Genomic DNA, 24,714 nt, shown 5'->3' with positions numbered 1-24,714 from the left:
AAGAATTTTTGCCAATCTACCTGGAAGCTAAAGTACGTATGCACAGACTGTTGCTGCTCTAGACTCGTATTTCACACCACGAAGAAATGTAGTCCTGGAGAGACACAAGTTTAGACAGAGAGCTCAGTGTACTGATGAGTCAGTAGATGCTTTTGTGAATGCGTTGAGAGAATTGGCGAAATCATGTGACTTTGGTGCACTGGAGGACGATATGATAAGAGATCAAATAGTGGAAAAATGTGCAATGAGAAAGCTGCGTGACAAACTGCTTCAGGAAGATGGACTGAGTTTAGATAGAGCATTGTCAACTGCAAGAGCTTTTGAAGCAGCGCAGGCACAATCTAAACTTTCCACGGAGAGTGCTTATCACAAAGCTGGAGACGACCGCATTGGCTTCACCGAGAGGAGTGTGCGTGTGGATCCCAGACGGACCGACCGGAGATGCGAAGCAAGGAAGGAGAGGCAGCCAAGGGCAAGCCAACAGCACCACCCAGTGTTACAGATGTGGAATGGACACTCACACAGCAGACGACTGTGGAGCTAAGACAGCAACGTGTCTTTTCTGTAAGAAAACGGGACATTATGCTCGCATGTGTCTCAAGAAGAAAAAGAAAGCACAGGGAGAAAGTAACAGTGACAAATATAAAGACAGAAATAAGGAAAAAGATCAATCAAAGACTGGTAAACCAGTGAGAGCAGTAGTGCAGGAACTTTCTGATTCAGACTCCGATGAGTTTATCCATGCTGTAGATCCTGAAGGCACAGAAAGAGTCAATGTAAATGGACAATGGCTGAAAATGGTCATAGATACAGGAAGTGGAAGAAACTTCATAGGAGAGGACCTGTTCCAAAGAACATTATCCACTTTAACAAAACTTAAACCCACTAAAAAGAGATTTGATGCATATGCACAAACTACTCCACTTCAATGTGTAGGTTACTTTGAGGCAGTATTGAGATGGAAAAACAATGAAGTCAAAGATAACATATATGTGATAGAAGGAGATGTAGAAGCACTGTTAGGCAGAAAAACAAGCTTTGAGTTCGAAATACTTAACACAGGAGAAACGGTGAACAAAGTATCACAAGAAGAGAGATTTGACAAACTTGTTTTCAAAGGTTTTCAAAGGACTTGGTCAGATTAAAGGATACAGCCACAAGGTAACAGTCGATGAAAAAGTACCACCTATAGCACAGAGACTAAGGAGAGTCCCTTACCACATGATAGAAGCTGTAAACCAGGAGCTAGACAAGATGCTAGAACAAGATATTATAGAGGAAGTGAATGAAGGATCTGAATGGGTTTCTAACATCCTAATCATTCCCAAGAAAGAAACGCCACAAGTAAGATTATGTGAAGACCTCAGGGAAGTGAATAAAGCAGTGATTAGGGAAAGACACCCAGTACCAACAGTAGATAGCATCTTACAAGCAGTGCAGGGAGCAAAAGTGTTCGCTAAGCTGGATGCCAGGAAAGGGTTTTGGCAATGTGATCTAGCTCCAGAATCCAGAACCCTGACGACATTTATCACACATAGAGGGTGCTACCGTTTCAAGAAAGTTCCCTTTGGACTATCAAGTGCACCTGAAGCCTATCAGAAGGCTATGGACTCTATGTTATGCGGAATGCCTGGCACAGTTTGCTACATGGATGATGTAGTGGTTTTTGGAGAGAATGATGAGCAACTGGAACAGAGACTAAGACAAGTCTTTCAGAGATTCAAGAACAGAGGTTTAACCCTGAACAGAGACAAGTGTGCTTCTGGACTACAACAAATAGAGATACTTGGACATGTGATCTCTTCCGAAGGAATCAAACCAGACCCAAAAAAGGTTGAGGCTGTCTGCAAAGCGCCTAGACCTGAGAACATTCAACTGCTTCGTTCATTTCTAGGTACTTGTGGATTTCTGATGAAGTTCATACCAAATTATGCAAATTTATCAGAACCACTAAGGAAACTCACTAGAAAAGGACAAGCATGGAAGTGGACAAAAGAAACAGAAAGAGCATTCCAAGCAATGAAAGATGCTTTGGTGAGTGAGACATGCTTGGCCTACTTTAAACTAGAGGCACCAACTCAAAGTCAAAGTCAGCTTTATTGTCAATCTCTCCACATGTCACAACACACAAAGAGACCGAAATGACGTTTTCTCTATCCCACGGTGACGAGACACATAACACGATAGACATACAAGTACGCGACACAATATAAAAACAAGAAGGCAAAAATTCAAACAATCAATAGTAAGAGTGATGAATAAATAATAAATAAACAGATAACACAATAAATAAGAGGAGCAAAACGGAGCCAGCAAGCATAGCGCAAAAGTAAAAAACATCATAAACAAAAAGGCACAAACAGTAAATAATAAAAGTAATAATAAATAATAAATAAACAGATAACACAACAAATAAGAGCCAGTGTGCATACAGACAGTACAGACAGTAAAAGTACAGGACGCTACGCAGAACGGGGGAGCGAGTTCAGGATCCTAACAGCCTGGAGTATGAAGCTGTTTGAGAGTCTGGTGGTGCGGGAGGGAGCGCAGGCTTCTGTACCTCTTCCCAGAGGGCAGAAGCTCGAACAAAGAGTGAGCGGGGTGACTCCCATCACTCACAATCGTGCTCGCCTTGCGGGTGAGACGGGAGGTGTAAATGTCCTTCAAGGAGGGGAGCGAAGCACCAGCAATCTTCCCAGCCGTGTTCACTATGCGCTGCAGGGCCTTCAAGTTGTAGTCAGTGCAGCCGCCACCCAAACAGCAATACAGCTGGAGAGGACGCTCTCAATGGTGCCGCGGTAAAATGCAGTCATGACGGCCGGAGGAGCACTTGCTCGCCCGAGTTTCCGCAGGAAGTACAGGCGGCGCTAAGCTTTCTTCCCCAGTGATGCGGTGTTGGTGGACCAGGAGAGGTCCTCACTGATGTGCACCCCCAGGAACTTGGCGCTGCTCACTCTCTCCACCACAGCACCGTCGATGGTCAGCGGCAGGTGTTGGGTGTGACCCTTCCGGAAGTCCACAACAATCTCCTTGGTCTTGTCGACGTTCAGCAGGAGGTTGTTGTCCCTGCACCACGTGGTCAGAAGGTCAACCTCCAGCCTGTATTGAGTCTCGTCACCCTTGGTGATGAGACCCACCAGAGTCGTGTCGTCAGCAAACTTCACTATACGGTTGTCGCTGTAGGTTGCAGTGCACGCATGACTGTCAGGAGGGTGAAGAGCAGCCTTGGGGGGCCCCCGTGCTCAGCGTGATGCTGCTGGCGGAGATTTTGTCGCCAACACGTACTACCTGTGGCCTCTGACAGAGGAAGTCCAGTAGCCAGTTGCAGAGGTAGGTACTGAGGCCCAGCGCGTCAAGTTTGCTGATGAGGCGTTGTGGCACAATGGTGTTGAAGGCAGAACTGAAGTCCACAAACAGCAATCTCACATACGAGTCCCTCCTCTCCAGGTGGGTGAGGGCCGAGTGGAGGCCAGAGCAGATGGCATCCTCAGAAGACCGCTTGGCTCGGTACGCAAACTGGAAGGGGTCAATGGTGGGGGGGAGAACGGATCGGATGTGCTCCATGACAAGCCGCTCAAAGCACTTCATGATAATGGGCGTAAGTGCCACGGTAGTCAGCTGTCCTTCCATGCACATCAGGAGGAACAAAAATGACCCGAATACCACAAAAGTACCTTTATAATTTAGTAAAATATATATATATATATATATATATATATATATATATATATATATATATATATATATATATATATAAAAAGTCAACATTTTGAAATCACTATCCCTGACAACCTGTGCTTTGTAAATGTTTTCTATGTGCGGTATTTGATAATGTAAAACTGTTATATATATATATATATATATATATATATTATTTATTTATTTATTTTTGTTTAAATGGAAGTCCCTGACAAAGTCAAAAAGTTTCAACGCAAAAAACAAATGTATGAAGTACTTTATGCATGTTAAAACTCAAAACGTGCAGCAATGACCCTAACAAGCTAACAAGGTTAAAGAAAGCTAAAGAAATACTTACAGAATAATGAAGGCGTTCTCTTTTAACCGGCCAACAAGTCCAAACAAGTGACCTCGCTTTTTTCTGCCGCCGCCGCCGCTCACTTCCGCGTTCAGGCAAGTGTAATACGTATTGCGTCATGAAAACGTCATGACGTACGTGACCCCGCCGCTTGAACGTCAACGTAAATTCATTTCAAACAAGAAAGCACACATTCAACTATACTGACTTTCTTATTGAAAAAATGCCATTTATATTGATACTAAATTAAAAAAAAACTGAAACAGTTTCCTGGAAATTCCCTGCCGTGATTCATGCGGGCAAATTCATCATCCTTCTTTCACTTCCTAAATGAGCGCTGCAAATACTTGTCCACTAAAATTAAAAAAGCTCGCATTGATACGCCCGAGCATTTTGCTCCCAAGCTACCAGCACCATGATCCTGGGTGATGGACAGAAGATGCACTTCATACAAAAATTTCAGCGTGTAACTTTTATTTAAAATGAAGTAGACTGTCCATATTTGTAGATTCCCCGGACCAGAAAGCAGAAATAAGTATGGATGATTGTGACGATGGAAAAAGAGGAAACATGCATTCCAACAAGAGAAACAGCATCATCTTCCAAATAAAGCACTTCAAGTCATCTTCAGCAGCGATACAAAAATAAGCCCGGATATGAAACACTCCAAACAATCATTTAATAGTTGAAACAATAAGATTCATCTTCACAATAAGAATGATGTTTATGCCAATACTGGAAAAGATTCAATTGTGAGGTCAGAAAATGCCATGCAGAACCAACGCTAGTGAGAATAAATGGAATACAAAGTTTCGATTAAATGCGTGGATTAGAAGAGGCAGGCCCCGCCCGCCCACAAGCAGCCATCGTTGTGTGCATATCAGTCGAGCAAATCCAAATCAAATATCTTTCTTGGAGCATAGGTGCGCCCAACATCAACAATTGGTCTTTCAGCGCAAAACTGTACAACAAGCTTTTCATTCACTTCACCCCATCCAAACTATTTTCATTGTCATTCCATCCCAGTCCTGCTTAGAACGAGTCAACTCGTCCGTCTTTGCGGTTCAAGTTATCGCCGTACATTCGCCTTGAGATGCACGTGTGGCACTTTTTGTTTTGTTTTTCAATCGATTTCCATCAAAACACTCACTGGGGTTCAATTCACAACCGAGCGGAAAAACTGCAAAAGGGCCGTCGTCGTTACATGCGAGTCATCTCTACCGTGGCAAAGTTCTTCTCTGATGGATTGATGAGAAAAAAGGCTCGAGTCCGAAAAGGAGAGGACAATCTCCAAGCCAAGCGGCGCCCAAGTACGGTACGGCACTGTACCTCCCTCAGCGCAACACTTAAAACATTCATGTAATGTAAACGATTAGCGGAGAAATGCAGCGACATGCCATCTGCTCATTTTACATGGCTCAGAATGAGTTGGACGGCAGCTGCCAAGTGGATCGGATATGATGGCTTCATCTTAAATATCCTTTTCACAAACTTGGATGGCAATGTTTGGAGCGGAAGTCAAGTGAAAAATGTAAAAGCGGTCTAAAGACGCAGTTCTGATTGAGCTGTGCCATTTGGACACTTGGCACTTTCAAAGAAGATTTCATTGATATTTGGATATTTGCGAATGTCACTCGTTTGGCATCTCGGCTTCCGCTCCGTTGTTAGTCGTAGCTTTTGGAGCGGCGAAAGAATACTTGTTCCCGTGAGCCACTCAGGCTCGCACGGGTGGAAACACCTCAGCACGTCGGCCGCTCTCCAAAGCGTGCTCGCAATAAATACCTGTCTCGATCAATAAATAATAGAAAATAAATAGCCGGGCGCCCGCTGACGTGGAACCTGCGCCCGAGCGTGAAAAGCGCGTGGGTGTTTGCGTCAGACTGCCGTCTCCAAATCCTCGTGGGGGGCCAAAGGTGTTTTGTGGCTGCTCAGGTAGGAGGTCAGCTCCAGGTCGCCCGCCGCCTGCTCCACCGGGGTCTTCCCCTGTGAGCCACGGCCAAAATCAGGAGAGCCCGACGACATTGCGTCTGCGGCGCGAGCGCACCTGAAAGTTGGTTTTGTGAAGCGACGCGCCCGCCTCCACCAACAGCCGACACACGGCGTGCTGCTTCTCCCAAGCGGCTTTGTGCAAGGCGGTGTCCCCTCTGCTCACGCACGCACGCAAACGCGCCACAAACCGGGTCAAAACGTGCATTGGCGTCGCACGCGCTCACGACAACCTTCGTACTTTTCTCCGTCGGGCAAGTCGAGAAGCACTTTGGATCCTGAGGAGCAAACGGACGATCCATTTAGACGGCGCCAACCTGTTGGCACGGCACGCTGCCATTTGGCACGCTGCCATTTGGGCGTACCCTGCTGCAGGATGAAGACCACCAGCTGGGCGTGTCCTTTCCGCGCGGCTTTATGCAGGGCCGAGCAACCGGCGCCGTCTCGCACCAGCAGGCTGACGCCGTGACGCACGCACTCCGACAACTGCGCCAGACACACAAATCAAGCTGGCTCGGCTGCTGTCCGTCCGTCCAATCAAGACACAGGAAGGTTCTTTCGTACCGTGGAGAGATCCCCGGCGCTCGCCGCCGTCAACAGCGCTGCAAAAGATACATCGGAGCGGAACTCATCCACCGAGCGGAGTGCGTGGAACGCAGCGCAAAGCGCGCTAGCACGACCGGCTACCTTGTTCCTCGGGAGTCAACGGCGCGCTACAAACAGACACGACACGGAGGATTACTCGGGCTGCCGTTTACGACCACGGCATTACGGCGGAAGGCTCGTTCGCACCCGGCGCTGGGCTCGGCCACCAGGTCGGGCATCCCGGCCGATGACACCCGGCCCCCCGCCGGGCCCTCGCGGTCCAGGATGAACACCTCGTCCTGGCAGATTTCCGTGACAAAGTGAAGGTGTTCCTACGACAGCGACAAAAGGTCTTCGGCGGGCCAAAGCAAACAAAAGGCATCGTCAACTCCCGACGGAGCTTCCTACCTGGGCCTTGTCGATGCGATAGAAGCGATCGGCCGATGTGGCTGTAGGGGGGGAAACGACCACGCTGAAAAATTCACATCAAACGATGGTGTCGGGTTTTTTTTCGAACTCACAATCCAAGAAGCTCCAGCTGGAAGAGAGTCTGCCAGCCGAGGTGGTCCGAGGCATCCCCCGGCTCTCATCCTGCAAAAAATAAACGTCAACTAAAATAAACGTTTCAACCAACAGTGGCGCAAAGCGACTCCCAATTGGTTTCGGTCCAGCCGACCTGGTAATGCACTCTGTGGCCAAGAGAGGGCGCCTGCTGCAAGTCCTGCTGAGTCCAAAGAAGTTTGGGCCAGGTTAGGAAAGGAAGATGCACAGTCGAGTGATTTCAAGACGAGGATCTCGCCTCTCGCAGTCTGTCGATGTAGAGTCTGCACGTTTCCAAGTCGCAGTCGCCCCTCACCACCACGATGCCCACCGGAACCGCTGGCAGCCAAACGTCATCCGCTTCAACAATTGGTCGGACGGACGGAGCAGCGCCTAACGTGCGCACTTACAGATGTCCCGCAGCCGCTCTTTGTCGTACTGCAAGCGGTCGTACTCGTGCAGGCCGATCCGGTTGACCCGCAGCCGAAGCCGCTCGGGGACGGCGTGGGGGCTGCCGGGGAAAAAACGGACGTGCGCAAAGAGACGCTTGCTCAGGACCCGCCGCCGTAACGTGGAGGCAAGAAGCGAGCTGCTCGAACGGCACACCGAAAGCGGACGAGAAAGGACAGACGGCGACGTGCTGCTCGCTTGATGAAGGATTTGCATCGCTGCGAGGAGATTTGGCGCTTCAGAGCTTTCGAAGCGCGTGAAGGTTTTTACACACACACAGGCGGCGGCGGCGGCGGCGGCAGAACGTTGACATGACAGCGGCTCAGGTACTTACACAGAGAAGGAGTCGGGGGGAGCAGAGAGGCGGCGCAGATCACCTGCACACACCTTCTGAATACTAGCGCCGCCACGCGCATGCGCACACACAAGAGAAAGAGAGAGAGAGAACGGGGGAGGCGTGGCCAGGGAGCGGAAGGAAAAGACGCAAATGATGCCGCGCCATCGAATGCGGTGCGGTGCCGAGGCCAAAGGGAGAGAGGAGGGCGGGCAAAGAGGATGGAGAGGTGGAGAAGAGAGGTCAGTTGAGGAGGCACCCAGCAGCCCACACAAAAAAGTGACACGGTCCAAGAGCACGGGTTAGTCACTTTGCCTTGAGCTGACCACTGCAAAAACTGCCGCCAAAAAAGGAAGAAGCTAAAGGAGCTAAATTCAAAAGTGCTCAAAAGAGGAGCAAGCCACATGACATTTGGACGCATGAGCGAGGAAACCAAAAGATTTCTGCGATGTCGCCATCTAGTGGCGCTTTTTTGTCATTATCGCCTGCATCCCTTTCATCTGGCTCAGCTGAGTTCTTGCAGTGCCGCCACGCACAGACACACAAAGATGCGGTGCAGAAGTGTTAGTTGCCACGCACGCCGCCGAGACCGTTCGTGTGTGCGCGTGACTCACTCGTTGAGCAGCGGCACCGAGGTGCGTCTCTTGCTCTTCTGGACCATGTTGGCCTGGTTGCGCAGCGAGATGCGCAGCGTGGACGGCGCCAGTCGGCACGGCTCGCCGTCCACCTGCGCCAGGCGAGAAGGGGCGTCAAAGGTCACATCTGAAAAGCTAGCCGGCCGGCCGTCCGTCAAACTGACCTGCACCGGCACCGTCTTGAAGGTGGTGAGGACCACCTCGCGGCACTGGTGGAGCCTCTCGCCGTGACCGCCCACCTGCAGCGCCGCCTGGAAGCAATGAAAATAATTGTTGAAGCGTTTGTTTTCTTTTTTGTCTTTGGCGTTTGGCGAGCCCCGCCTCCTACCAGCGAGGCCACGGTGAAGCCGATGACCTCGATGCAGCCGTCGTCGTGACGCTGCGGCTCAAAGTCGCGGTGGTCGCCGGTGTTCCCCCAGGGCATGGTGCCCGCGCAGTACCTGCGGTAGCAGACCGTGGCGGTTGGTTAGCTAGCGCCGTTAGCTAGCACCGTTAGCTAGCACGGCCAACCCAAACAAACCCACCTGGGAATGTTTAGAAAGACGATGCACTGGAATTTCAAATCTTGGATCTTGGGAGTCAAGTCGGTCCCGTCGCACTGCAAAGGTGTCACACGTCCCGTTGCTTCTCACGCCATCCGATTTGTCGCATTGTCATCGCGGGCCCGGCCCACGTGAAAGCCATCCGGCGAGAGCGTCTTTGCACTCACCACCACTCGGACGTGCTTGGACAAGTCCCTCGAGCTTCTCTGGAGGAAATCGGAGAAGGCGGCCTGCCAGCCACGCACACGCACGCGCACAGTTGCGTTGAGGCAATTGCGAGCGGATCTTTGAAAGGCAAATTGTGAAAAGTCACACTCACCCCCGCGTAGAACATTTTGTTGCGGAAGCGACTGTTAAACTTTTCGGGGTTGGCCTCTGGAACGCAAAGAAAACATGGTGGCAAGGTTAAGAATGGACGGTGAGAGAAATGGATGCCGCTCACCTCTGGACTCGTGGAACTCCAGCGTGACGTGAGCGTCGAAGCCCAGGCTGAAGTAGTTGTTGAAGACGTCGAGGGGCAGCTGAGCGGGTCACCGCACGTTAGCGACACGCCGGCGACACGCACGCCCGCCCGCCCGCCGCTTCTCCTTTACCTTCTGCGTGCCGTCTTGGAGCTGCCGCTCGGCGCCGTAGCTCTGCTCCACCTGCAGGTTCCACCTGTCCAGCTGCACCACCGAGCCGTCCTCCACCTGGCCCAGAACCTTGGACACGGGCTCGTCCGTGTAGCCCTGCCAGAAAAAAAATCAAATCAAGCACAGGAAGAAGGCTGCATGGCGGAAACATCTTGGATTGTGGCCTTCTTGGACAAAACTTTTGGGACACACACATTTAGGGATGTTTTTTTGTCATTGTTGTAAATGTAAAGCACACAAAGCAAAAATGCTTTGTTTGCGTTTGGGAGCTGAGTGACGCTTGGGAACTCACCCCGCCCCAGTTGAGCGTCCTGGCGAGGTCGTTTCCTGTTCCCAGAGGAAGGACGGCCACCGGAGGCTGCGGCTTCATCTGTAGCTCGTCCAGCGTGGACAGGATCCAGCCCACCTAGGCAAGCAGGAAATGGATTGTGCTAAGGGGGCGGGGCGAGGCGAGGCGAGGCGAGGCCAAGGAGGGGCGGGGTCAACGCAAACTGTACCGTGCCGTCTCCACCGCAGGCCAGGATCCTCAAGTTTGGCACTTTGCGATACAAATCCAACCTGAAAGAGCAGAGCGGAGAGGAGTGGGCTTCGCTCTGTCGCTCATGGATAGCGCCGGACACTCACGCCTCCCGAAGGCCGCCCTGCGACAGGTCAAAGACTTGCCGCGGGTTCAGGATCCACATGAACATCTGGAGCAGCTTGGCGCCCTGCGGACAGGAAGCAGATTGGGCTGGGATGGACGGCCAGCGACCTTTCTGACCTTCTGCTCGCTAGCCACGCTCATGCCAACCTGGTTGCCTCCGCTCTTGGGGTTGACGAGGACCAGGATGGGCTTCATGAGCGGCGAGGGCAGCGGCTTCAGCATGAACGGCCGCCATTTGGACTCCTGAGGGAGGGCGAGGGAGGGAACGTCAGCGCCACGGGCGGCCGAGAGGGAGGGAGGTCACGTGCAAGTCGCCATCCGTGTCGCTTACATCCGGCCCCTTCTTGCTGGTCCTGCGCTTGAAAGACGTGCGCCTTTTCCTCCTGGCCGAGTTCTTGAGCAAGCTCTGCGCATAGATGGGCTTAGCGGTTAGCGCTAAGCGCCGTTAGCGCTTGGCGGTCGGCGCCCGGCCCTTGCCTGCGGTTTCCTGACTCTGATGATCCAGGACGGAGGCACGATGACGGCGGCGTGGGCGCCCAGCGAGCACGGTTCCTCGATCTGGTGCAGCATGAAGCACGTGACCTTGTTGTGGAACTGCCCGGCACACAAATTAGCACCGGCCAGCGGCTCGTTTCAACATTTTCCCACAACATCACATCGCCGAGTTCGTTACGTGTTTTGTTTCTAGTCTGACGGAATTTCGCTCAGATGGTGGGCAAGCCCGCTCGCACGCGAGAATTCCAATTTGAGCCCAACTCACAGCCTGCTTGCACCACGAACAGCTGATGGCGATGATTTCTTTACTGTGGAAGAACTTCTGCTGAAAGCTCTGCGGAAGGAAAGGACAAACAAAAGACGAGGACGGAAAGGGATGGCGCTCGCAGAGACCGTTTGACGGGCGTCCATTTTGCCGGCCTGCCTGCGTGGCTGCCACCGACCTTCCCGCACTGCTTGCACTTGCCGTCCTGGCGCCGGCGGTGCACCCAGTGGTGCCTCAGCACGTTCTGCCGGCAGAGAGCAGACGACAGCGCCGCCTTACACCTGGCCCCGCTCGGACCTCCCGTCGGGAGACTTACATCTCGCGGGCACCGCGAGCCTCCTTCCCTGAAAGTCGGCTTGCACCTGAAGTTGATCTTGATCACGAGACGGCCAAGGCGTCACGTCAGGGCTTTGGACTTCCTGTGTGCTCGGTGCAGCTGGTGTGGACGACGATCTTGCAGGCGGCGCACTTCCTCCTGGGCGCAGACTTCTTCAAGCACAAAACACACAGGTCGGCTGTCAAGACGGGCAGGCAGCAGATGACTTGGAGCGAGCGAGCGAGCTCACCGCAGCCTTGAGCAGGCAGGCGTCCTCCCCGAGGTAGCAGAGTTCGCCCGAGCAGCTGGTCTCCATCCACAGGTGGTCGCCGTTGACGGCGTTCTCCTGCCGGGCGGATGAGCGGGCGAGACGGCCATCATTTTCGTGCCGGGCTGGGATTTCAGAGCGCGCCAGCGGAGAATTTGCTTTCTCCCAAAGTGAACTTCCCCGTCTGTCTGTCTGTCTATGTATGAAGTGGGCGGGCTTGTACAGACAGGGCAGGGCAGGGCGTTGCTCTGACACCTTTGGATGCCACGGCAACAATTGCGTTGGAAAGGCGCTCGCTCGCTCGCACACACGGTGAGACCAGACGACGCGAAGGAGACCGACGAGTGAGTTTGCTTTCTTCTTTTTGACCCGTATAGACACATAGTTTTGCTTTTAAAAAGAGGCGACCGTTTGTGGCGTTATTTATTTATTATTATTTATTTATTTATTTAGTGAGCCGGCCGGATGGTCGGACGCTTTCTCCATATATTGTCAGTGGTTTTCTTTGATTGAAGTTTGGGGGAGGGGGGGGTCCCCGGGGGTCCCCTACTTCGTTAGGGAACGTAACGACAAGGAAGCGAAGCAGGTATCAAAGTCCGTGTCGAGCAGCCTCGAGAACCAGGAAGCGAGTGCTAATAAGGGTGCAAATCAGGCCACCTTCTGCGCTTTGGGTGTGGAATGGTGTTGCACAAGAAAATCAAGGTTTGCCTTTTGCTTTCAGTTTCACAGGGGAAAGATGGCGCTGGATGCCGAGAGCAAGGAGCTGCTGTTGGAAACGCTGGAAGACCTGGGGGATGACGACTTCAAGAAGTTCAAGTTTTATATGGATCTGGCTAAGAGAAAAAAAGAAAACGCAGACCGGACTGACATCGCCGAAGAGCTGGTGAACAGGTACAGCAAGAACGCTGTGGCGGAGACCAGGAAGATTCTGGAGAAGATCAAAAACTATGAACTGGCCCAGAAGCTGCAAATGAAAGGTAAGGTGAGCGTGGCTTCTGGTGGGGGGGGCTTTCCACAAAGCAACTCTCCGATGCTGCCCTACCCCTCTTGCCCCCTTCACTTGCCTCCTTGAGTGGAAGTGGCGGCATGGGCGCAGCACGCTTGCGGCCAGGCCTAAAGACGCGTTTGATCTCCTTCAGGTGGCACCCGTGCGCCCGCAGATAGCATCTCCTTAGAGGTCCAGATAGGCGAATTCAAGCGGGAGCTGCAAGAGAACCTGCGGGACATGTACTGGAAGGCTCCCGAGGGCAACACAGAGCCCAGCCAGCAGGAGGCTCTGGAGAGCGTCTACACCAAGCTCCACATTAGCCGCGGCGTCGCCGGTCTCCCCGACAAGCAGCACAAGATCCTTCAGATGGAGATGCGCGGTGAAGACGAGGAGGAGGAGTCCATCGAGCCGTGCGACATCTTCAAAAGCGAGAAGCCCCTTCGCACCATGGTCACCGTGGGCTTCGCGGGCATCGGGAAGACCTTCCTGGTGCGCAAGTTTGTCCTGGACTGGGCCAACGGGACAACCAACACAGACGTGGACTTCATCTTTCCCTTGCCCTTCCGCGAGTTGAACTTGGAGGAGGGGAAAAGCTTTTCGCTGGCAGAGCTCATCCAGCACTTCATCTGCGACAGCAAGGCGGCCATCGAGATGCTGCAAGACATCTTGGGCAGGCTGCAAGATTTGGGCAAGCGCACCTACCAAAGCAGCAGCGTCAAGATTTTGTTTGTACTGGACGGCTTGGACGAGTGCCGCCTCAAACTGGACCTGAGCGACGAGCGCAAGCAGCGCCTGGATGTGACCCAAGAGTACCCCGTGGAGGTCCTCCTGGCGCATCTCATCAAGCGGAACCTGCTTCCCTGCGCCCGGCTTTGGATCACCACGCGACCCCAGGCGGCCCGCGACATCCCGGCGCGCCTGGTGGACGGCAGAACCGAGGTGAAAGGCTTCAGCCGCTCCCAGAGGCTGGACTACTTCAGGAAGAGGTTCCCCAATGACGAGGACGTCATCGAGCACATCCAAAAGTCCGGCAGCATTTTCATCATTTGCCACATGCCCATCTTCTGCTGCCTCACCGCCACCGTTCTCCAAGCCTGTCGGGATGCTGGAGAGGAGCTGCCCGAAACCCTGACCGAGATGTACACAGAGTTCCTCCTCTATCACCTGGGCAGGTCCGAGGAGCGAGGCGGCCAGAAGAGCACAGAGTTTGTCAAAGCGCTGGCCAAGATGGCTTTCCGGCATCTCATGGAAAAGCAACAGATCTTCTACGAGAGCGACTTGCGGAAAAGCGGCTTGGATGACCTGCAGGTCGCAAAACACTCGGGAGTCTTCACCCAGGTCTTCGAGGAGGTACTCCCGCTCACGAAATACCAACGCGGCAAGATGTTTCAGTTCATCCACCTGAGCATCCAGGAATATCTGGCCGCTCTCTACGTGATGATGAGCCTGTTCCAGGACAACAAGAACGTGCTGGGAGAGCTCCCGTTGCATTCCGAGCAGATGCCGCTCGTCCGGGTCCACGAGGCGGCCATTCGCAAAGCCTCAGAAAGTGAGGGAAACCTGGACTTGTTCCTCCGCTTCTTGGTGGGCCTTTCCTTGCAGTGCAACCAGGAGCTCATGGGCGAGCTGCTGAAGGCTCCCAAGAACTTCAGCCACAGCAACGCAGAAACGGTCCGCTTGATCGAGCAACAGATAGATAAGAACTCTCCTGAGGAGAACATCAACTTGTTCTACTGCCTGAAAGAGCTGAATGACGAGTCCCTGCTGGAGCAGCTCCAAAAGTACCTCGTAGCATTCCAGTCCAACCCTGAGAACGTACCTCCGGCCATGTGGTCGGCCCTGGTCTTCTTCTTGCGGGCTTCCGACGAAGCCATGAGCTGCTTCGATCTCCGGAAATACGCTCCGTCCGACAAGGGGCTCCTGATGCTGCTGCCGGCGGTCAAGGCTTCTCGAACATCAGTGTAGGTGCCGTCGAGCCAGCATGTTGAACCGGCCGCCCACATGTGTCAGCCGCCCTCTTGTCTTCTCAGACTCCATTTATGCAACCTGAGCAAGAAAAGCTGCGAGGCGCTGGCCTCCGTTCTAAGCTCGCCCTGCAGCCTGAGGGAGCTGTATCTCGGCAAGAACGACTTGTGTGACGACGGGCTGGAGGCGCTCGCCGCCGGACTGGCAAAGCCGCAGTGCGCCTTGCAAGTCCTCACGTAAGGCTCTCCTCCACCCCCGTCGAGCGAGCGGCAGAAGGCCAGCCGGCCCAACAACCTTGGGCTTGTGTCAGCCGGCCGCCCTCTTGTCTTCTCAGGCTCTGGAGCTGCAAGCTGAGCAAGAAAAGCTGCGAGGCGCTGGCCTCCGTTCTAAGCTCGCCCGGCAGCCTGAGGAAGCTGGATCTCACCTGGAACGACTTGTGTGACGACGGGCTGGAGGCGCTCGCCGCCGGACTGGCAAACCCGCAGTGCGCCTTGCAAGTTCTCGATTAAGGCTCCCCTTGAGCGAGCGGCAGAAGGCCAGCCGGCCCAAGAACCTTGGGCTTGTCTCAGCCGGCCGCCCTCTTGTCTTCTCAGTCTCTGGGAGTGCAACCTGAGCAAGAAAAGCTGCGAGGCGCTGGCCTCCGTTCTAAGCTCGCCCGGCAGCCTGAGGGAGCTGGATCTCGGCCATAACGACTTGGGTGACGACGGGCTGGAGGCGCTCGCCGCCGGACTGGCAAAGCCGCAGTGCGCCTTGCAAGTCCTCGGGTAAGACTCTCCTCCACCCCCGTCGAGCGAGCGGCAGAAGGCCAGCCGGCCCAAGAACCTTGGGCTTGTGTCAGCCGGCCGCCCTCTTGTCTTCTCAGGCTCTGCGACTGCGAGCTGAGCAAGAAAAGCTGCGAGGCGCTGGCCTCCGTTCTAAGCTCGCCCTACAGCCTGAGGCATCTGGATCTCAGCTGCAACGACTTGCATGACGACGGGCTGGAGGCGCTCGCCGCCGGACTGGCAAAGCCCGAGTGCACCTTGCAAGTCCTCAGGTAAGGCTCTCCTCCACCCCCGTCGAGCGAGCGGCAGAAGGCCAGCCGGCCCAAGAACCTTGGGCTTGTGTCAGCCGGCCGCCCTCTTGTCTTCTCAGGCTCGACCACTGCAAGCTGAGCAAGAAAAGCTGCGAGGCGCTGGCCTCCGTTCTACGCTCGCCCTGCAGCCTGAGGGAGCTGGATCTCAGCGCCAACGACTTGGGTGACGACGGGATGGAGGCGCTCGCCGCCGGACTGGCAAAGCCGCAGTGCACCTTGCAAGTCCTCGGGTTAGGCTCTCCTCCACCCCCGTCGAGCGAGCGGCAGAAGGCCAGCCGGCCCAAGAACCTTGGGCTTGTATCAGCCGGCCGCCCTCTTGTCTTCTCAGGCTCAAGAAATGCAACCTGAGCAAGAAAAGCTGCGAGGCGCTGGCCTCCGTTCTAAGCTCGCCCGGCAACCTGACGGAGCTGGATCTCAGCAAAAACGACTTGGGTGACGACGGGGTGGAGGCGCTCGCCGCCGGACTGGCAAAGCCGCAGTGCACCTTGCAAGTCCTCGTGTAAGGCTCTCCTCCACCCCCGTCGAGCGAGCGGCAGAAGGCCAGCCGGCCCAAGAACCTTGGGCTTGTGTCAGCCGGCCGCCCTCTTGTCTTCAGGCTCGAGTGGTGCAAGCTGAGCAAGAAAAGCTACGAGGCGCTGGCCAAGGCTCTCCGGTCCAACCCCTCCCACCTCCAAAAGCTGATCCTGCGGGACAATTACATTGGAGCGGAAGGAAGGCGGGTCTTGGCAGCGGTCCAAAAGGATCCTCGCTGCAGTGTGGAGATCGAGTGGTAGGTTCCAAACATCTTCGAGGGCACTCGCTCGCTCGCTGGTCTGAATGGACCGGCGACACTTGAAGAAAATGGGTAGCTCCAAAAACAGATGTGCTCACAGCTCATGGACTCAAGCAGCTAAAGTCACACCAGAAAGAAACATTGGAAGCATCTCATTCTAGCTAGTACACACCAAATCAATAACGACCACAGAAGGAGACATTTTTAGACGAGATGTGATGGACTATGTGGTCATGAGAAATGTTTGGAGAATAACTTGATGATCTGATGATATATTTGTATTTGGTGTGCACTTTGAAATAACAAATGTTGCCTTCATGAAGGAAGTAAGTGCTCAATGCATGCCAAACGCTTGATTGTATCTATCTCAACTTTTGTCTAGGCTTCCTCAAGATGATTGAAGAATCTTCTGGACAGACAGAGGGAAATGTCTTGCCGAATAATAAAAAGATATGTATGGAAGGAAGTATTATTATCCGAGAATGTGCCGAAAGTGCGTGGAATGTGAAAAGAAGACACAACGAGCCATCATTGACAGCGCCCGGTGTGCGTGCTGAGCCGTGATGAGGAGAAAGGAAGCGTCACGGGATTGTTACACCGGCAAAAAATAAATAAATATTTTCGCTTGTCTTGGAGCGGCCGAAGCGACAAAAGAACACGAGAGCGCTCCAGCGGCCTTCCAGTGGCCATTTGTGGCTCGAGTGCAGATGATAACGGAGTGGCGCTTTTTACGTCAACAGGAGATGAGTCACAAAAAAAGAAACATAGCCAAAGCGCTTTGACTCATTTTGTAATGCGGAGGCCACATGGCGGCCACCAGCGGTTACTCAACGTCAAATTGGGAAGAAGTACTTTGAGGTGCCTACCGTCCAGTCCATGCGGGTGCGAAGCTCCTTGCCGGGGCCATTGGAGGCGGGAGGCGGGGCTAGCTGCAGCGGCCCCAGGTGTTGCAGGCCCGACCGGCAGATGTCTTTCCTGCATGGGGGGAACACAAAAGAAGATTTTTGTTTTAAAGCGCACACACGCTCGTGCAAAGGAATTAAGGAGGAGCCGCCACGATGGGCTTTCCAGATGTTCTGATGCGGCTGTCGGAATTAGAAATGAATGAATGAGGTTTTCTTTTTTTACACTTAAGGGACTTGAGTGGCAACCGGCTTTGGTTTCAGCGGGCCGCCTGTCACCAACTCTCAAGCCGGACGACAAAGAGGAGTCTGTTTACACACCCTGGAACGTGATCACACACACACACGAATCCTGGGATAAAAATAATAATGCGTGGGTGACAATGGGAGAAATGCAAGGATGTATGCTGACTGGGCATGACCCCCCCCCCCAACTAACAAGCCGCGCTCCCAGCACAACCAGTCGGCCGACTTCCCATGTTGTCAACAACCAGCGCTTCGTTGGTATGAACTGAAGAAATATATTTAGACAAAAGTAGAGTTTTGCTGCCATCCAGTGGAACTTTGCTGATTTTTAGGAGAGTTCACTCATTCTCATCCTCCTTTTCCTCCTCCCCGCAAAGGTGGGCTGTCGGCGTTGCCGTGGCGACGCTCGTCGGCTCGTCCGCTAAACACGCGGACGTTTGCTCCGAGTGCCTCGAGTGACGTCACAAAAACAATTGATGCGCAGTTTGGCCTGATGCCCGCGCGAGCGAGCCCAGTTGCGCGTTTCACATGTTCATACGGGCCGTGGCGACATCATTGTTCTGGTTTCGCTTGAGTGGAAATGACACGCATTCGAGAGGAACGGCGCACAAACAGGAAACGCCCGTGCAATCTGGACATTATTCGCCAACACGCGGAATGCGCGTTTCACAAACCACAATAGCAGGAAGACATTACCAACTAGCATAATGGCAGACTATGCGACATGAGCGTCGATTTACGCTAGTCGTGAATCCAAAAGCAATTGATGAGTGAAGGCGTTTCATTGGGACCAAAGGAGCGCTTTGCTGCCATCTTGTGACGTCAGGGAACTAGGTTGAAGTGAGGTGGCCGCTTGACTTGACACAAAGAAAAATGCGCCACCAAAGAACAAACAAGCTGTAAAGGAGGATTTGGCGCCCAATGTTGGGGAGGATAATACGCTAGATCTGGGGGTATATAGGGTACAAGATGGTGTATCGGTCAGAATACAGGAGGCAGCAAAGGACGTTTGGACACAGGGAATGGCCAAAAGGTAGATGGAGGGATGGACAGGTTTATTGAGTAGCAGGATTGAAGGTCATAATAGAATTGCAGATTGATAGAATTGCGGAATGATTGCGGAGTCTGCAATAACAAATAATAAGAATAAAGGTAAAGACAATCCCAAACTAAACATTTCAAATATGGCGCAAACATGCTTTAAATGACCCTAAAGGAAATACAGTATAATAACGTCGTTGCCAACGTACATAGTTGAATTCTAACGCTACGAGTGGCCGCATTATACTTATCTTAATGACACTCATCGTAATGTGGGCAATCGGATGGTCTGGGGAGACCTCTAGTGATCGAAATGAGGAACAGGAATGGCGGCAACAGGAAAGTGTCTCTCGTCCGCGAATCCGCTCAGAGTGCCATACAAGGACCCGAACTGACACGATGGCAACAAATACAAACAAATATACTTATTATACGACAACAACGATCTAGGGCTTACCTTTTGGTCATGAACTCGGCTTTTTTACTTGCTTCAACTATAACTAGAAAACTTCTACCCCACCATACCGCGAACTGCTCTCTTCCGGAGTGCCCTGCTCATGCGCAGAGAACGCCGCGTCACCCCATGGAATCACGTGACATGCGGAGCGGGAAAATAGGCAGAGCCGCTGCCAACACAGACATGCACATAGAACAACACAACATGCAAACGATGTCACAGCCTGTTGTACAGCCGCCCCCAAATGTGCAGGGCACATTTGTTTCAAACAAAGGCTCATCAGTCTTTATGAGAGTCCTGAGTCACTTCCGCTGGGAGGGCTGGTAGCACCACCAGTCGAGCTACTGGTCGGGTGTACTGCCGCCCTTTAATGTCGACATCAGCTGACCTTATGTGGCCATCGTCACTGCGATGAACCTTCGTCACATGACCAATAGGCCACATGGCACGGGGTAACTGTGGCTCGGTGATCATGACCACTGACTTCTCCAGGAGGTCGGGGGGGGAGGCTTGCCATTTCTGTCTTGTTTGCAATCCCGGTAGGTAATCCCTGATGAATCTTGACCAAAACTGGTCGGCAAGGACTTGGGAGTGCCGCCAGCGCCTTCGGCTCAGGATTTCGCTCTTCGGGTAGACGATCTGGGGGAGTGATCCATCAGGCCGCCCCAGTAGGAGGCTGTTGGGGGTCACGGGGTCGACGTCAGACAGGTCAGCAGACACATAGCCCAAAGGTTTTGAGTTGAGAATGGCCTCCACTTCCAACAGGACGGTGGAGAGGACGTCCTCATGGATAGGCTCAGTACCTAGACAGGTGCGGAGTGCAGACTTGACTGCTCGTACTTCTCTCTCCCATACTCCACCAAAGTGAGGGGCTGCTGGGGGGTTGAAGTTGAATTTGATTTTACGTGGAGCGAGTTGACTTTGTAGGGTTGGACACATACTTGTGAAGGCTTCCCGAAGCTCCTTCTCTCCCCCCTTGAAATTGGTCCCGTGGTCTGACCACAGTTCCGAGGGGGTTCCTCTTCTGGCAATGAATCGCCTCAAAGCCATCAGGAAAGCATCGGTGTCCATATTTCGTATGAGGTCCAGATGTACCGCTCTGGTGGTCAAGCACTTGAAGATGAGACCCCAGCGTTTCTCATGGCGTCGTCCAACCTTTACTAACATGGGACCGAAACAGTCCATGCCAGTGGCGTGGAAGGCAGGTTTATGCAACTGGAGGCGTGCGGTTGGGAGGTCAGCCATTTTAGGTATGGAAGGCTTGGCCCGCCAGCGCTGACAATCTACACAGGAACGTTGATAGCGACGAACTGCTTCACGGCCGTGAATGATCCAATAGGTCCTCCGCAACTCTGCAAAGACTCGCTCTGGCCCTGGGTGTTTAAGGTCCTGGTCATATTTCTTTATGAGCAGGCGGGTCACAGGGTGTGAGGCGTCGAGGACGATAGGGTGTGGGGTGACCTCGTTCTGGCCCTCTAGACGGCGTAACCGGCCTCCTACTCTGATTAGGTCGATGGAGGTGTCGATGACTGGCGCTAGAGTAAGAAGTCGACTCGAAGTTTTAACAGGCTTCCCTGCAGACAGCTGAGCACAATCGTCTGGGAAGGATTGCTTCTGGGCTCGTTGAAGGATGAGTACTTCAGCTTGTCGGTATTCTTCAGCGGTAGGTGAGTAGATCGGAGGGGCCTGGCCATGAAGCTCCCTTGCAGTAGCGTCCATGAGTTCCTGCCAGGTGTTGCACGTCTTGTCTTGTAGAATGGCAATGTCAGGTGAGGTGACGGTGGACCCACAGAACGTACCTTTCCTTAGTTCAGCGGCATCATCAGGTGGAATACCGTGTGGCATTTCTGGCCAGGTGGTTGGACCCTGTAGAAGGAAGGTGGGTCCTTGTGACCATCGATTGGGCTCCAACAGGGATATCAATGTCTTCCCTCTTGTCAGGTCGTCGGCAGGGTTGTTGTCTGAGTCTACGTAGCGCCAAACAAAGCCTTCCGTAAGCTCCTGGATCTCAGCTACTCTTGACCCTACAAACACCTTGTATCGACAGGATTGCGAGTGTAGCCAGGTGAGTACAGTGGTAGAGTCAGACCACAATACTGTGCTGTGTACTGGGAGAGCAAGCTCTTTCTTGAGGGTGGAAGCCAACTGCGCTGCTACAAGAGCCGCACACAGCTCAAGGCGAGGTACAGAATGCACACGCTTAGGGGCTATGCGGGAGCGAGCCAGAACAAAGGATAAATGTACCTTACCCTGGTTGTCTTCGGTTCGGAGGAAGGCTACAGCCCCGTAGGCCTTTTCTGAGGCGTCAGCAAAGATGTGCACTTGCCGAGTGGTCCCTTCGCGGTGGCTATCCGCAGGCGCATACGGACGTGGCATGGTAATGTCCGGCAGATGCTTGAGCTCCGCCTCCCAACAGGACCAAGCCTGTAGCAGGTCAGGAGGGAGGTTAGGATCGTCCCAACCTCGCTGCTTGTCCCACAGCTGTCTTAGGATGAGCTTGGCGCGAATGGAGAATGGCAGCAGGTATCCCAATGGATCGTACTGTGAGGCTAGGACTCTATAAATGTTCCTCAAGGTTGGTACATCGTAAGGGACTAACCGCTGCTTGTAGCCTAGGGAGTCTGCCTGCCAGTTCCAGCTGAGGCCCAGGGTCGACTCAAACGGGTTGGACTTATCTTGGGCTAGCCACAGGTCTAGACTGGTGGATCTGAGCTCTGAAGGTAGGTGGCTGAGAACATTTGGGTCATTGCAAGCCCACTGTCGCAATTCGAAGCCGCCCGAGGCGAGGAGTTTCCTGAGCCGGTCCACCCGACCCTTTGCTTCGCTGGGTGTAGCCACACTCTGCAGGTAGTTGTCGACATAGAAACAGTGCTCCACGGAGAACCTCATGTCATCGTTTGACTTACTGGGATCCTTGACATGTCTTTGCAGGGCGTATGTCGCACAACATGGGCTACAGGTGGTCCCAAAGGGGAGGACCTGCCATTCAAAGATCTTGGGTGGTTGTTCTACCTCTAGGTCTCTCCATAAAAATCTCAGAAGGGGGCGATCCTCAGGGAGGAGACGGACCTGGTGGAACATCCCTTTAATGTCCCCACTAACTGCAATGGGACCTTCTCGGAACCTCAATAGGACCGCTAGCAGTGAGGCACCTAGAGTTGGGCCTGGTAGGAGGAACTGATTAAGGGACTGGCCCAAAAATTGATGAGAACAGTTAAAGACGAGGCGGTTCTTCCCGTTATGGGTCACGAGGTGATGGGGGATAAACCAGCTCTCCGTTGATGAGGTGTCCTCGCTAATTTCCTGCACTGCGCCTGACTCGATGAGTTTCCGCATCTCCGCTTGGTATGCTTGTCCCTGCTCAGGGTTCTTAAGGAGGCGTCTCTCAGTGCTGCGCAGCAGGGCCATAACTGATTCTTTCGGTGCTTGCAATAGTGGCATAGCCGCATGGCGTAACAGGGGAGTAGCGTATCTAAGGATGCCACTCACCTCGGTACGTCCTGTCTTCGTCTCCAGCAGGGCTATGGCTTGCTGATCCTGCTTGGATCGTGTCACTTCCCTCTCTGGCCTGTAGGGGACTGTATCCACTTGCCAGAGTCTCTCCACATGCCTGTAGAGATCATCCATGGGTGGTGGAACAGAGGTGAACAGGCATTGAGCTGGGTGAGCTGGCCGCCCCGTCGACTGACACGGGCCCTGCAAGGTCCACCCCAGTCTAGTGCGGACAGCTGCTGGGCTACCATGAGGACCAAGCCTGACAGGCTCGATGGGGGTTACGAGGTGGGGCTGGTCTGAACCTATGAGAAGCAAGGGCTTTACTTCTCGGAAGGTAGGAATAGGGATTCCACGCAGGTGCTTGAACTTCCTCTGTAGGTGGCTAACTGGGTAGCTATGTGGGGCTAGATTAAGATGGCTGGCTGTAAAGGCATCAGTGATCTTAAACATAATATTAGGGTTGGTGGGAGAGGAGACCCGGAATGACACTGTATGGCCATGCAAGACTTGGATGTCCGAGCGCACTGTGCGCAGTGGGAGGTCTTCGGGAGCGCCGTTAAGGGCTAGGGACTTAGCAGCGGTGGGGAGCAGCATAGTCCTCTCAGACCCATCATCCAGTATAGCGTAGGTGTCTAACTTCTGACTACCATAGTGCACGTGTACTCGCACCACCTTCAACATGACTCGGTTCCCCACGTGTGGTCGGTCAAGGTAGAAGGACTCGGAGGCACAGGTAGTCAGGCAGCTTTCACCCTTTGGAGGTGAGTCATCCTTAACTTTCTCAGGTCTTATGTTAATCTCGTGGAGAGCGAGAAGGTGCTTGCCTTGACAAAGGTTACAGGGTTTCTTGAGGTCGCACTGAGCGGCGAAGTGTCGACGGGCACAGCGCCAACACCGCTTGTGCTCTTGGATCCACCTCTTCAGCTCGTCTTTGGTGAGCTGGGCTACACCACTACACTGGCTGAGGTAGTGGTCTGTACTCTCACAATAGGCACAGTATACCTTGGACTTGTCTTTCCCTTTGACAGGTTTCTCTTTAACTAGTTTCACTGAGGGCTCCTGGCTACTATGCAGGACTGCTGTTTGCTTAGCCACAGGACGAATGTTCCATTTAGTGCTCTGCTTCTCCTTGGAGCTCCGGCTACTGGTAGGATCGTCAAAGTCCTGGCACCATGACTCGTGGCGAAGCCACTCTGACAGGTCCCGCAAGGTGGATGTGGCTCCAGATCGAGTGGGCTGGGAACGGCGGAAATCGGCTCGCTGTTCAGGCGGAAGCTTACTCAGTAGGCGAGCTACGTGAGAGCCACAGCTTAGTTCAACTTCTCCTTCGTGGCCCAAGGTCTGGAGGAGACCCACCAGTGATTGTATTTGAAGGGCAAATTTCTGGAACGCCATTGGATCACCCCGCCTGACCTCTGGGCCGTCCAGGACGCTGGATATCTTCTTTAGGGCAAGCTGATGAGGTTGACCATATTTGTCATAGAGAGCTGTCATGGTGTCCGTGTAGGGTGTTGGAGAGTTTAGATAGGCGTCAGATATCAGTTTGGCCTCTTCTAACTTAAGATGGTCTACTAGTACCTGATACTTGAAGAGTTCTGTAGCATTGGAGGGGAGGAGGTTCTCTAATGCTATACGTAGCCGGGCGAACTCACTAGGGTCCGGGAAAGTGAACTTGGGAATGGTCGGTTGGGGTCCTCTGTACACTGGCTCTGGGTATGGAGGTTGCATGTAAGGGGTGGTTCTGTGAGAGTGTGGCACTTGAAGATGTGGTTGACCAGTTGGGGGTGCTTCTAGAGGTAAGGGTAAGTTACGTGGCGGTACAGGAGGAACGTGGGAGGACTCACGGCTAGAAGGAATGAACTGTGGATGACGGAATTGGGCTGGTTGTGGCTGAGGCCTGTAGTGTAGAGGCTTGGTCTCCGGTGGAGTCGGGTAAGGAGGTAGCTGATGAGCTCCCAGATTCAAGGCACTGAGGTTGGCGTTTAGGGCTTCCTCGGGTTCAGGCCATGGCGGAGGATCAGGCCAATCCTCCTCTTCCTCTGACTCAGT

At 53.3% G+C, this 24,714-nt stretch overlaps 3 protein-coding genes across 10 annotated transcripts in view; 1 reads left to right on the top strand and 2 right to left on the bottom strand.

The window, feature by feature from the left end:
• Positions 1-24,714, top strand: part of LOC133145317 (NACHT, LRR and PYD domains-containing protein 12-like) — a 128,774-nt gene that overhangs the window by 21,782 nt on the left and 82,278 nt on the right. The window contains exons 8-11 of the mRNA XM_061268671.1: positions 15,015-15,186; positions 15,275-15,444; positions 15,543-15,713; positions 15,812-15,982. Of these exons, the coding sequence (XP_061124655.1) occupies positions 15,015-15,186; positions 15,275-15,444; positions 15,543-15,713; positions 15,812-15,982 (684 nt within the window). The remainder of the gene's footprint in view (positions 1-15,014; positions 15,187-15,274; positions 15,445-15,542; positions 15,714-15,811; positions 15,983-24,714) is intronic.
• Positions 1-24,714, bottom strand: part of LOC133145322 (diacylglycerol kinase iota-like) — a 77,359-nt gene that overhangs the window by 13,791 nt on the left and 38,854 nt on the right. For 2 of the 8 annotated variants that reach the window (XM_061268700.1, XM_061268701.1), the window contains exon 1: positions 4,037-4,241. The exons of 3 other annotated variants lie outside the window; for them this stretch is intronic. In XM_061268700.1, the coding sequence (XP_061124684.1) occupies positions 4,037-4,156 (120 nt within the window). In that variant the 5' untranslated portion in view covers positions 4,157-4,241. Of the gene's footprint in view, positions 1-4,036; positions 4,242-4,493; positions 6,020-6,080; positions 6,181-6,263; positions 6,301-6,387; positions 6,509-6,586; positions 6,625-6,709; positions 6,736-6,814; positions 6,940-7,015; positions 7,057-7,128; positions 7,199-7,283; positions 7,329-7,406; positions 7,487-7,557; positions 7,659-8,545; positions 8,659-8,730; positions 8,818-8,894; positions 9,007-9,090; positions 9,165-9,275; positions 9,339-9,427; positions 9,484-9,550; positions 9,630-9,701; positions 9,837-10,032; positions 10,147-10,237; positions 10,299-10,364; positions 10,448-10,530; positions 10,627-10,714; positions 10,790-10,860; positions 10,978-11,143; positions 11,213-11,321; positions 11,388-11,505; positions 11,633-11,709; positions 11,909-17,390; positions 17,500-24,714 lie in introns of those variants that run through there. 3 more of the 8 variants (XM_061268703.1, XM_061268699.1, XM_061268702.1) reach the window with 3 other exon arrangements.
• LOC133145318 (uncharacterized) lies at positions 18,711-23,424 on the bottom strand. The gene is made up of 2 exons (XM_061268672.1): positions 18,923-23,424; positions 18,711-18,797 (listed from the first exon to the last, which is right to left on the bottom strand). The coding sequence occupies exon 1, from the start codon at positions 23,344-23,346 to the stop codon at positions 19,450-19,452; it is 3,897 nt and encodes a 1,298-aa protein (XP_061124656.1). The 5' UTR covers positions 23,347-23,424; the 3' UTR covers positions 18,711-18,797; positions 18,923-19,449.

The sequence above is a fragment of the Syngnathus typhle genome, linkage group LG21 (assembly GCF_033458585.1).
Source record: "Syngnathus typhle isolate RoL2023-S1 ecotype Sweden linkage group LG21, RoL_Styp_1.0, whole genome shotgun sequence".
In the NCBI taxonomy this organism is placed as follows: Eukaryota; Metazoa; Chordata; class Actinopteri; order Syngnathiformes; family Syngnathidae; genus Syngnathus; species Syngnathus typhle.
Note: the sequence above shows the minus strand (reverse complement) of the source record. Positions and strands in the feature narration are given on the sequence as shown.